The sequence below is a fragment of the Pristis pectinata genome, chromosome 3 (assembly GCF_009764475.1).
Source record: "Pristis pectinata isolate sPriPec2 chromosome 3, sPriPec2.1.pri, whole genome shotgun sequence".
NCBI lineage: Eukaryota > Metazoa > Chordata > Chondrichthyes > Rhinopristiformes > Pristidae > Pristis > Pristis pectinata.
This window is the reverse complement of record NC_067407.1, coordinates 117,666,266-117,680,099: the sequence shown is the minus strand read 5'-3', so window position 1 is coordinate 117,680,099 and position 13,834 is coordinate 117,666,266. Positions and strand designations below refer to the sequence as shown.

Here is a 13,834-nt window from a genome sequence, read left to right as displayed (position 1 = left end):
AGCCAGAATAAAAGGTGGGGGGAGAGGGAGAAGCACAAGCTGGCAGGTGATAGGCGAATCATACCTGGATTTTATTCTGGCTTCTGCCCTCTTTCTTTCCAGTCCGGATGAAGAGTCTCGGCCCAAAACGTCAACTGTTCATCTCCCTCCATAGATGCTGCCTGACCTGCTGAGTTCCTCCAGCATTTTGTGTGTGTTGATCCAGATTTCTAGCATCTGCAGTCTCTCTTGTGTCTCCATTATGAGTTTGGATCCTGCCTACTGGTAACATACAAGTACATTGGCTGTTCCTGTGAAAATATACCCATAGGGAAGTCAGCGTGTTCTGGAAAGGGGAGTTGAAAGCAAAGAACAAAAAAAACACAAAGTATTTTCAGTTTAGTATTGTTCTTTCTAAATATAAATCCTCTGTGAGCATTGCACAAGAATTCTTTCATTTCTATGTTTGGTTAAATGTCAAGTTCAGATAGTTCCCGTAATTATTGATTTTATTTCATATGGATCATCAAAAGCCCTGTTCTTGATAGTCTGCATCATCACTGCAGTTTCTGTTTTCAACCAATTGAAAAACTGAAGTGAATATACTGTACATAAATGAATATAATATACATAAAAATTGAAAATGCTAGAAATATTTAGAAGATCAGACAGCATCTGGAGAGCCCTTCATGAGAACGGATTTGGCTGTTCTATTAAGTTTTATCATGGTAGCAGCGAATTCAATCAAACTCTAAAATACTGATGAACCTCAAAGGGATAAGAATGAGGGGTGATCTTATAGATGTGTATAAAATCATGAGGGGCATAGATAGGGTGAATCCACACAGTCTTATTCCCAGGGCTGGGGATTCAAGAACTAGGGGACATAGGTTTAAACTGAGAGGGGAGAGATTTAATGGGAACCTGAGGGGCAACCTTTTCACCCAGAGGGTGGTCCGTATGTAGAATGAGCTGCCAGAGGAAGTGGTTGAGGCAGATACATTAACAACATTTAAAAGGCACTTGGACAGGTAAATGAAAGGAAGGGTTTAGAGGGATATGGGCCAAATGCAGTCAAATGGGACTAGCTTAATCGGGCAGCATGGACAGGTTGGGCAGAAGGGCATGTTTCCATGCTTTATGACTCTAAGAAGAGGGTTCTTAACCTCTCCGGATCTGTCATTCCTGTCCTGTGTCAGTACTTGATCCAAACATTTATTTAGTCATGATCATAAAGTTTCACAACATGGGAATCATTTTTATTAATTTTGTGAGAAGTATTAAAATAATTAATATTGACTCCTTTCACTTCACATTTTCCCAGTCTCCACTGTGGCACAGAACCTGCTCTACATCAATTAAGTTAACTTTGGAATGAATGTTGGCACACATCCATTCTCCTCTCAGTGCTCCTTGATGTTACTGTGTATCTTGTAACTGTGTCACCATTGTCAGCAATATCATGCCCCAGAACAGTCAGCTGTTTTATTAACTTTCTAGTGAGTGCTGCCACCGAAAAGCTGAGGCTGTACCAGTGACAACATTGTAAGTAAAGGAGAAGACAGGAGCGCGGCATTCATTTTTATCTTCCAGTACACAAGGAGTTAACTTACTTGAAAGCCACAGCTTTAAATTATTCTTTCCTGTTGTCTCGTATGATCGCTATTTTCCCATGGCCTTGAGGCAGAATGTATTTCAGAGCTCCCTAATTCATTCAGCTCTGCTCCTTGTCCTGTTTTTGTTGGTCTATTTCTGCCAATCTTATGGCCTTTGGAATGAAGGTCAACTATTTTAGTTTTAGTACCTTCACTTAAGCAGATGAGGACAAAAATCCAAGCAATGCTTTATGTATGAAAACTTATCATTAACTGTTTCTGAAAAAACATGAACTTCTACTGCTGGTTATTATGTAACCAATCATAAAAAATGGAAGTAAATCAATGGTAGGAATTTATAAATGTTACCAAGTGGAAGCTGTTAAATCTCATTGCACAGCGGAGTTCTGCACATGCCCACTGAGAATTGGACCAATTTATGTCTTCTCCTGTGTCTGTGCAGCTGAAAACTGTGTGTTCTAATTTTATAGTTACAGAACATTTGCAAAGCATATATCTCAAACAATTTCATACTTCATGTCTTTTTGGCAGATATCGAGTTCTACCCCTTCCTTTCCTGTACTGTCTCCTGCTGTGTGGCCTTTGAGTTCAACAAATATTGTTATCATAAATACGATACCAGTTTTGATTATTTCTCAGCACATGGTAATCTGTGGATGCTCATTAATTTTCTGCACTATTTTTATATTATTCATCTGTAACCACCATCTGTATTATTAAGAGCTCATCTACTATTACATTGCGTGCAAGGAGATGTCATTGTAAATCAGCTGGAGGTTTGGGAAATTACAGGAGAGTAACATAAATAGTCAAGTAGATTTGATGTATGTGAGAAAATTCCTTCATTCACTGTATTCTGCATACTGTGGATGTAGAATTCAAACAATTTCAAAATGTTCTTTCTCTATTTACAATTTCTTTTGTCCTTGCCTGTCACCCTCCCACTCCTATCACTTGCCCAGAACAGCTCTCAGTACTCCACAAGTATGGTCTAACCAGGCCTTTGGAAAGCTGCAGCAGAATTTCTGGATGTAAAGGCCAGCATCTCAGGGACATTTTGACTATTTTGTCAACCTATCCATATTTCAATAATCTGATACAATGGTCAACCTTCTCCAGTTCTGAATTTGACATTTTAAACAGTTCAGCATAATTGTCTAAATATGAAACAGAAACGTCATTATGTATAAAATAATTCAATAATCATTTTTGAGTGACTTAATCTAATGTAAATTAAATGTTTTTTTTCTTTGTATTATGTCCACTTGAATCCTGACATAGTGTAATCAGAATGCTTATTCTGGATCTTTGATATATCTACATACTTCCTTTTAATTTAGTTGAACACAGGTCCTGATCCACAGCAATCAGTTCCAGGAGCAGCACCATCTGATGAAGATAGATCAAAATCAGCACCAACATCACCATCTGATCAGGGTAGGTTCAAATCTTAGATTGTTCCCACAAACTCATTTCCTTTCTTTAGCATTTATGGTTCTGAATTCTGTCACTCCTTTATTTTTATTTGATCGAAGAACCAAAGTGTAGAAGGCCCACATGTTGGCAAGCAATATATTGGTCCGGTGGGATGGGAGCATGGTTCAAGAGAGATAAACACAACTGCTCACTTGACATTGTAACAAGGGGCTTCATGTGGAGATAAATTTTTAGTTGTGCACTATTTAGAGCAAAGTTATTACAGCAGATGTCAGAAATCTTTTTTGGTGTTGACCTGAAAATTAACCAAACTCTTTCAGCTGAATGATGGGCAGTTAAATTATTTCTTGCTGGGAACAAAATTTTTCAGCTGTTTAAACTTAAAGGAACTTCAACAAAGGAAATATGCCTTTTATCTGTGACCGGGCTTGGGTACATATAGTGTTTTTGAATTGTCTGCTTCTGGTTGGAAATTGAGGTTTCCTGAAATACCAAGTAGTTTGAGAAGATGGCTCAGGGATGCTGTCCTTGCCAGTGATACCCAGATCCTGCAAGTGAATGAAAGAAAATGACACAACCTTGCTTGACACCCAACTGCACTGAGATTGGACTTGTGAATCCATTGTTTAAGATCACAGCTTGCATGCTAACATGCAGCAGAATAAAATGGAGATGAATTACTATATGTATTCACAGGATGGTCCTCTCGTTGTCAGAGTTAAAGGCTTTTTGAAATGTCAAAATGGGCAGGTGTGGTTGATGCTGCTGCCCTCATTTCTCTCTGAGATGATGCTCAGTGTAGATCATATTCATTGTGACTCTGACAGATTCTACAGTGGGATGCAGGGCCCGGCTCCTTGGCCACTCAGCAGTGGTAATTGAAGAGGACCCTGGTGATGAGTTTTGCTATGACAGATAGCAGGGAGATGCCACTCTAGTTACCAAAGTTGTCTCTTTTCTTCAGGATGATGAAGGATGGCATCTCCAAGTTTTCTTGGCAAATCCTCCTCTCTCCAGACATGGGAGATGAGGTTGTGAATTTTTGACTGAACCCATTCTTGGATATCAAATGTTGCAAGAGAACTAACCAAAATAAGTGGGATATTAAAGATGCCAATCTTTAATATCCCACTAGAGATTAAAGATACCAATCCATTTCGATTGGGACATGGAAGGTTAAGAGGAGATCTGATAATGGAGTTCTCAGGATATCCTTTACCAAGGTAGGGGAGTCTAAAACTAAACGGCATAGGTTTAAGATGAGAGGGGAAAGATTTAAAGGGGCAAGTTTTTCACATAAAGGATGATGCGTATACAGAACCTACTGCCAGAGGAGGTGGTAGAGGCAGGTACAATTAAAATGCTTAAAAGACACTTGGACAGATAGTATGGATCGGAAAGGTTTAGAGGGATATGGGCCAAATGCTGGCAAGTGGGATTAGCATAGATAGACATCTTGGTTGGCCTCTTTCCATGCTGTATAACTCTGACTTTATGAATCCATGAATTGTGAGATTTCATATGTTAAATAGGGAAAAGGTACCAGAATGCTGCTGCCAAACTGTCTAAAAAAAACAAAAAGAAATGTGAACAGAAACAAACAAATATGGTATCATTACAAAAGATTCTCACCGTTCTTTCTGAAAATTCTATTTTTTGATGTGTCACTGCCAAGGCCATTCATGGTTGCCCTGGGAAAGCAATGATGAATGATGAATCTTTTTTAAAATCACTTCACTTTGTGAAGGAACTGGGATTATTCTGTGAGATGAGGTGATACTTCAGCCAGTCAATGATGGAGAAAACAGATTGGAGTTATCACAAGGCAGTGCCACTCCTGTGAGAAACTGGAGGCAAAACCCACAGCTGCACCAGTTCATGAAAATTACCCAGCTGAGGCAATCGACTGTTGGAAGGGGACTTCCCAAAAAGTGGGATACATTAAACTGGAGATGAAAGGAACTGAGCCCAGTTAGAAAAGAATATTAGCAGGCTAAGAAGAAATCTGATGATGGGATTCAAAATTATGAGCCTTTTAAGGTGAGGAGAGAAAAACTATTTCCATTGAAAATAGCAGGTAAACACAATTTTAGATCATCAAGAAAGCAAATAATTTACCAAACTTTGTTATGGAAAATGTATATGGATTCTGATTCTGTAACAGCTTCAAAACAGATGTGGATAATTCATTAAAAAAAATGATTGAAATGGTATGGGAAAAGTCAGAGGGATGCAGCTAACCAGGCACTGTTGGAGAGAGCACGTGTGCCAAAGGACCTCCTTCTGTACTGAGATATTCTGTAGTTCCAAGTCTGTCCCCATCATTCATGCAGTCTTCTCTCAGCATGCGATAGGAGGTGTTGGCAAGAATATAGCAGCAGGTTCCCTTCCTGCATCATTTCAGAACTGCTTCATTGGCTGTGAAGAATTTTGACCTTTGAAAGGTGCTACCTAAATGTCTGACCTTTCCTCTAAGTTGAATGATGTGGATATTTCTATTAGATAACTAAATACATTAAACCCATTATCAAATGTTCATCTTCCTCCAGAACTAAAAGACCTTGAAAACAACATTAGGAAAGCTCTTTCATTTGACAATAGAGGAGATGAACACAAAGGAGCGGAAGCAGATAAGCAAGTACTGACACCTGGTGAAAACGGGGAAAATGGAGAATTGAAACAGTTCCAGACCAGGCATTATAATTTAGAAGACTTCTCCTTCATTAAAGTACTAGGGAAAGGCAGCTTTGGCAAGGTGAGTGTTCCACAGTAGAGATAACACACTTCAGCTTTGGTGTCCAATTTCTCTTTCAATGCCATATATGCCAGGGAGATACTTAGCAAATAAATGTTTAATTTCTCCTTTATGTTGTTGATCCCTTGTGATTCCTTTCACCGTTGATTTCTTTGAGGTCTACAATAAATCTATTTTCATTTGATTTATTGAGCTTTATCCCTCACCCTAAAGTGGAACCCTCACAGTGTGGCCTTGTGAGCATGTGTTTTCCCGAATGGTAGTGCAGCCATAGACACCTGCCAGTGTTCAAGTCCATGTGAGTTAATCAATTTCAACTGCAAGACTGTGGTTGAACCAGTGCAGTTGACCTCTATATCCTTTGTATAAGAGAAAATTAATAGAAACCCAATATTAATTACTGACCCTTGCTGCATATCTTTCAAAGTCTGTCCAATGCCATTATGCAGTTATTTAAGATTCCATAAAAAGAGCGTGACTCTGGCTTGAAACTGAAATCATATCCCAATATAAGATACATAAAAATACTTTATATAAAGTTCACAGTTCCTGTCTACAAAGCTTACTTTCTATAGTCCCAGTTTTTCAGTATGCCATAGTAACAATTCTACTAATAACCATTATTATTGCAAGCAAACAAAATAATTCAAGATCCCAGCAAAATATCAAACATTTTTAAAATATATGTCAGTGGCTAAAAGATCATACATAAGGATTGCTTACTGTCACTGTGTTCTCTTGGCATTACAAAAAGCAATGTTTTCAGCAGTGATGATGAATAACTAAACTACTAATTCTGCTATTACAGAATAAAACATAGCCTGTAGTAATACTACCTTCAGGTTGAAAACTTTAGTAAAAATTCTAAAATCATTACAAAGTACTGTATGTGTTTTGCACTTTCACATTAAGGATATATCATATATTGTATTACAATCAATTAGAATATTGAAGGAAGCAGGAAAAGGCTCTGATTCAAAGTGATTCATTGCAGTGACCCTGCCTGAATGTGTCAGTAAAGGGTGAACAGGTTATACTCAGTATGGCAACAGAGGTCACGTTGTCTTTATAGGGAAGTGGGTTATGCACCATCAGGATGTGAAAGCTGACCACCTTCTGTAATTTTCATAAACCTGATCGTGCTCCCTCAATATAGGAGAACAGAGCATGTTTTTGGGTATCCAAGTGAGATCTCAAAACTAATTAAAGTAGAATACAAGTAGTGGTACAGCCGTCCTCAGGTTATGGAAGCACTACTTACAAACACCCCTACATACGAGCAAACTCCCATTACAGTAAATTCAAAAGTCAAATGTATGTACATATGTTCATTCCTACAAAGGGCAGAACAAGTTTCTTCTTTCTATACTTTTAGTAATTGTTCTTATCAGTCTTAAGTGTTTTTCATTCCATTCATTACAATACTGTGGAGTTATGGTTAGCACAGCAAATGATTTTTGTGCATTTTCCAACTTATGGACAAAATCGATTTAAGGACATCTGTAAAAACAGAACCAAGTCCCAAAAGCAGACAGCCTGTAGGTAGGTTTTACTGTACATCAATGTCCTTTGATTGATCCTGTGCTTTATCAATTATGTTATGAAAGGTATGGGGAAAAATTCCTCTTTATTCATTTGTGAAAAATAGGTATTAGAATATCTGCTTCAGATTGTGAGCACTTCTGAAATCCTGTTCTTTTGAGTTCAGCGGAACTGAATATCAGTAAGTGAGTACAGCTGGTTGGCAGTACTGTACCTGTTTAATGCCAGCCAAACAAAGAGCAATTTGTCCTCTGTAGAATCATCACCACCAGAAGGATACACTTTAGATTGTTGTCCCATTGGGACTAGCAATTGCTTTTTATTTGGAAGGTTAGAGATGAACTCTGAGCCAGAATAGTTATTTTATCATGCAGCTTAAAGAAGATAGAATTCTGAATCGGTAGTTCAGGCCTGTGTTGTTTAATAAAGAAAAGAATGAAACAAATTCTCAGCTGATTAGGCGGCATCTCTGGAGAGAGATATGAAGCTAACGTTTTAATGTTAATAACCCTTCATTAAAACAAATAAAAGTTGTGCAAGGTCATGGACTTGAAACCTTAACTCTCTCTCTCCAGAGATACCATCTAACCTGCTGACTATTTCCAGCATTTTGTATTTTTACTTCATATTTCCAGTATTTTGTAAAATATTTATCTGTTAGTTTCTTCAAACTCCATATTAGCTGCTCTTAATGAAAATAGAATATGTACTGCAGGTGAACTATTGAACATAGAACATGAACAATTGGGAAAACATTTAACATTTCAGGTGTTGTTAATTTGGTAATGCTCATTGTGAACTCCATCTAAATGGAGAACTGGGAAGAAGGACTGTGAGGAGTTGTTACATCCCTCATGATTGGTTCCAATGTCCTGTCCTGGCATCTCTCCCTGCTAACCTATGTTTAAATCAGGGAGGGGTTCAATTACTAATTGCAAAAGAGTCCAGTTCAGGAATCGAATAAATAACAGCACACAAGAATTCCAGTTAGCCATGCTCTTCCTGAAAATATCACCGCACCCTTTCAATTAACAACTCTTCCTCCAAGAACTAGCTAATGGCCTCTACCAGCAAGAAACTTGTATCATCAGGTAGGCTGCCTGTTTTACTGTCCATCAACATCCATCACCCCAGCATTTGTGAAACATGCAAAAGATATCTGGGATAGAATATCCTTATTGCAACCATTTCCTTCAACACATTGTGAATATGAGAACATTAGGCATGGGAGTCTGAATGAACTCTCATCTCTGTATTCAGTACTTATAATAGAGTACAGATGTGTTGTTTTCATTTATGTAGGTCATGTTGGCTGAACTGAAAGGTACTGATGAGGTTTATGCTGTGAAGGTGCTAAAGAAAGATGTTATTCTTCAAGATGATGATGTGGACTGCACAATGACTGAGAAGAGAATTCTGGCATTAGCAAGAAGGCATCCTTACTTGACCCAACTCTTCTGCTGCTTCCAGACAAAGGTATTGTGAATTGAACCAATTCTCAATGTACCACATTTGACATAGAATTCACACTCTCATTTTTGAAAGTTCAACTATAAATAAAGTGGTGAGAAACATGCTTAATGTAAAGGCAGACATTGCCCATTAAATCATAAGAATGATAGCTGAGGCATTGAAGGCTATGTGCCAAGTTCTGGAAGATGGGTTTAATACAGGTGGGTGCCCGTTGGTCGACATAGATGTGGTTGGCCAAATGGCCTGTTTCTATGCTGTATCATTCTATGACTCTATAACAACATCGCGGCAGAGCCATTGTGACACTTGCATGAGTACAAGAGTCATTCATATTTGCAAGATCTGTTTTTTTCCCAAGGTCTAGACTGAATTAATTGGCTTCACCAAGTCAACAGTCAGAATATTACATTTGCCCTCAGTATCCCTGGGGTAAGGGGAATCAATTCCAGAGTTTTTGATCAAGTTTTCTGTGTCTGTACTCACCAATCCTATGTATTTGGGCATTGGTGAGGATAGGGTTGTACTCAGTTTGCCTACTTTGACTTTCTGTCAAGACTCCCACTTGAATAGTGAGCACATGGATGAAATGCTAGCAGGAACTTGTTGGACAAGTCTCTGGCCTGTATTGAGCATCTTGAGAGCAAGGGAGGAGGTGGAAATTCAAGCATGCATCATAGACATTTACAGCACAGAATGAGACCATTTGGCCTATTGTGTCCATGTTGGCCAAATATAGAGCTAAGTAATTTATTTCTCAGCTTTCAGACTGTAGCCTTGTCGGTTACAACTCATTTGGGTACACTTTAAAAAATCTGATGAGAGTTTTTGCCTCCACTCATCGTTCAGGGAGTGAGTTCCAGACCACCAATACTCTCTGGGTAAATGAAACTTTTCCTCATGCATTCTAATCCTTCTAAGAATTAAATTAAATCCATGTCCTCATGTTATTGACCTTTCTGCCAAAGGGAATAGTTCCTTCCTGTTCATTCTCGATAGTCTTCCCATGGTTTTATATAACTAGGTTATATTTTTCCTCAATAATTTATCTTTCCTCAATAACCTTTGTTCCAAAAAAAAATCCCAGCCTACTCAGTCTCTCCTTAAAACTGTTACTCACCTACACTTCAACATCTTCAAAAGATTCCTCCACACCCTCTCAGGTGCTTTTACTTAACTGATCAATCTGTCAAGCACTTTGTCCAAATCCATAAAGGCTACACCAAACGCATTACCTTTATTGATTCTCCTTATTACCTCCGTAAAGATGTCAATCAAGTTAGGCGAATGTGACCTTCCCTTGACAAATCTGTGCTGATAGTCTGAGATTCTTGAACATGCTGATTTATTCTATCCCTCAAAATGTTTCCCAATAATTTACCCACTGCTGCTGTCAGGCTGACAGGCCTGTTGTTATTCAGGTTAACCCTTTCTCCTTTTAAACAAGGTTACCATGGTAGTTGCCTTTCAGATAAGAGAAAAACATAAAAACCCACACCCATTAGAAGATGATCTGATTTTTAATCTGTTCTCAAACTCCCACTGCACGGTAGAGTGTATTGTTACTGATTTCTACCAGCTTCAACTTCTCCTACACAAGACTGCCAGATACTAATCTGAAGCAGTTTCACAAGAACCATTCACTGAACTTAGTGGAAAATTGCCCAGCTGTCATCTGGAGCTCTGATATGAAAGTTCAGAAAATCTTTGATCCACTTCAAGGTTTATTTTTAATGTTTTTGTTTAGAATACCAATCATATTGAAGGCACATATTATGCAGTACTGTTCCCTTTACTTTAAGGCAAAACACCCTCAGATGTCCAGTCAACAGTGTAACTATTTCAGTTTTCCATTTTGGTAAACAGTTTGTGAAGGACTGTGAAGATTGTTGCTTTCCCCAATTTGATTCGAGGATGAGTTGAGCTTACATCTGAGTGGGAATGCAAAGCTACAGAAACAATTCTTCAGAGGAACATTTGCAACTTCGTTGCTCTAACAGGGACTGCTCAGGTCTCTTAGTACAGTATTTTAATGCGCATTGGGAGGGAAGAGATGTTAGTAATTATGTATTTTCTAAGCTGTTTGTGGTATGTTTGATGAATTGGGTAACTATCTTGCTAATTACTCGAATTGTCCAAAATTACTCATTTCCTGGACACACAGTTCTTTTTCATGCAGTTGCACAGCTCAGGGAATTACAGCAGCCCTTCTGTACCTCTTACAAGTGAACCTCACATTTTGCTTTCTCAGCAACTTTCCATCTTCTCTGTGCAAGCAGTTGGTGATCATCTCATGGATGTAGCAAGATATTGTAGCGGTTAGCGTAATGCTATTACAGCGCCAGCGACCTGGGTTCAATTCCCACCGTTGTCTGTAAGGAGTTGGTACGTTCTCCCCATGTCTGCGTGAGTTTCCTCCGGGTGCTCCGGTTTCCTCCCACATTCCAAAGACGTACGGGTTAGGAGCTGTGGGCAATGCCATGTTGGTGCCCGAAGAGTGGCGACATTTGCGGGCTCCCCCCAGCACATTCTCAGTAACGCAAAAAGACATATTTCGCTGTGTGTTTCAATGTACATGTAACTAATAAATACATTATCTTCTTATTTAAGAAAAGGGATGTCAAGAGGCAGTGGATGACTGACCTTTGTATGGTTATTTAAGTTGCCATTTGTGAATGCAATTAAAGACTAGATACTTTAGTTTTTCTAATCCAGTCCAGAGAAATTTTTGATGAGTATTTGTTGACATTGCAAAGCTAGGTGGATATATAAATGATGGAAGTTCTGGGGGCAGCCCGCAAATGTCGCCACACTTCTGGCGCCAACATAGCATGCCCACAACTTCCTAACCCGTACGTCTTTGGAATGTGGGAGGAAACTGGAGCACCCGGAGGAAACCCAAGCAGACACGGGGAGAAAGTACAAACTCCTTACAGACAGCAGCTGGAATTGAACCCAGGTCTCTGGCGCTGTAATAACTTACACTAAGGGGATAGTAGAACAGTTTAGATAGAGCTACGTTAGTATTTTGGTGAGTAGTATTTATCACTCTCACTACAGGCTGATTTTGCTGATCTTTCATGCAATTTGGAGTTGCATTCTTTAGTTTATCTGTTTCCTTTTCTTCATGTGGCAGGCAGTTCTCTTCTCGTGTGAGCAGCTTTGGCTATTCTCATTACATTATAAAGTTATGGAGGAGACAAGTTCCTGAACCCCAGGTTGAAGTAGTGGAATCATGTTCAAGGGCTCCACTTGACTACTTGATAACTATTCCAGTCAGATATTGACTATATTTCTATTGTATCACTGCTGGTATTTATTGTGTTATTAACTAAGTCTGGATGAGGATTCGGTGGGGTTATTCTTCACTTCTTAACAGCAAGTCAGTTATTGCTCTTGAAAGAAAAGTGCATGTTGGAGGACTGCAGTCTGTAGACATCATGAGCACAGCTTAAAACAGAAACACACAACTGCAAACAGATTGCGCATTGTCATATTTCCATATATTAAGGAAGTGAAACATGCTATGCTTTGTGACTGTGCCTGGCTTGTTGAAAACTATCTTGAAGGCCACAGATAGAGTTAATGGCACAAGTGAGAGTCCTTTATTGCAACAGCGTCCACAGCATCTGCAAATCTGATGATGAAAGAGACAAATTTTTAACTAAGACAAATAACATGTTTGTATAATAATGCATGGAATTACTTGTGCCTGTAGCTGTGGCCTGAATCTTCTTTATAGAGCACTCCTGATGCTAAATAATGTTAGGTAATTAATTGTGCTGTTTTGTAAACAATTGTTATGGCTAACTGTTGTTAGTACAGTACAGTCAGCCAGTACATTACTTACAAGCATCAAAATGACCCCTTTTCTAATTCAGCATTCCTCTGAATTTTTTATATCACATCATTTAGCTGACTACTAGCTCCTAAACAGTACATGGCATTCTGTAGAAACAATAGCCATTAGTTGGGATTTTGTGCATGTTCTTCGTTTTTCTCAAAGTTAAGCACTTATATTTTCAAATATAAAAGTTGTAGCTTGTCTTTCAAAGTAGAGGTGAAGAAACTTCCATTTTGTTTAATGATAAATACTGTTCGATGTCTGGTTTTCAGCATAATATGTAGTCTTGAGAAAATTAAATTCTTTAATAGTAAAGAGACAGGGAATCTGAGAATTTCTGAAAAACAGGATCTATAGGCACTGTAGTGTTTGCACTTCAAGTGACAGAACAAATTCCACCTTTTGTTTGAACTTTGCTGTGGCTTTCAGTGAGTAAAAGTATAATTTATGTGACCTCCAAAACTATCTTCCATTCATCAAACTGGTAATTATAAATGATATAATTACCATTAATTATAGAGGTCAACAGAAGAGGTTAACTCTTCTGTTGACCTCTAAGAATGAGTCATATATGGATCAGAATAATAAGCAGCATGTATATTATCTTTATTAGTCACATGTACATCGAAACACACAGTGAAATGCATCTTTGTGTAGAATGTTCTCAGGGCAGCCCGCAAATGTCACCACGCTTCTGGCGCCAACATACCATGACCACAACTTCCTAAACTGTACGTCTTTGGAATGTGGGAGGAAACTGGAGCACCCGGAGGAAACCCACACAGTCACGGGGAGAATATACAAACTCTTTGCAGACAATGGCCAGAATTGAACCCGGGTTGCTGGTGCTATAATAGCATTACATTAACAGCTACACTACCCACAGTGTAAGGAGCTTATTAAACTAAACAAAGCTGCAAAATCTGTTGGGGAGTAGGAAATCACAGTGAAAGCACAGTGTCTTGCACCTTAGACTTGTGCATGCATGCTGAGACATTGCATTCGAGCAGTGGAGATAAGATGGAAATTATCTTAAGTCAAATTCAGATGACCAGAGATCTATGAGTTTTTGGGTCACTGTACAGCAGCTGTAAGATACATAGTTCTCAGGAGATAATGGCAACTATGACCTAAGTGGAAATAAAAATCAAAAAGTCAACAAGATAAATGTTTAGGTATAGCCTTTAAATA

General features: G+C 38.6%; 1 protein-coding gene across 3 annotated transcripts in view; it reads left to right on the top strand.

The window, feature by feature from the left end:
- Positions 1 to 13,834, top strand: part of LOC127568094 (protein kinase C epsilon type) — a 505,158-nt gene that overhangs the window by 325,995 nt on the left and 165,329 nt on the right. For all 3 annotated transcript variants that reach the window (XM_052011402.1, XM_052011403.1, XM_052011401.1), the window contains 3 exons: positions 2,936 to 3,032; positions 5,582 to 5,787; positions 8,632 to 8,805. In XM_052011402.1, the coding sequence (XP_051867362.1) occupies positions 2,936 to 3,032; positions 5,582 to 5,787; positions 8,632 to 8,805 (477 nt within the window). The remainder of the gene's footprint in view (positions 1 to 2,935; positions 3,033 to 5,581; positions 5,788 to 8,631; positions 8,806 to 13,834) is intronic.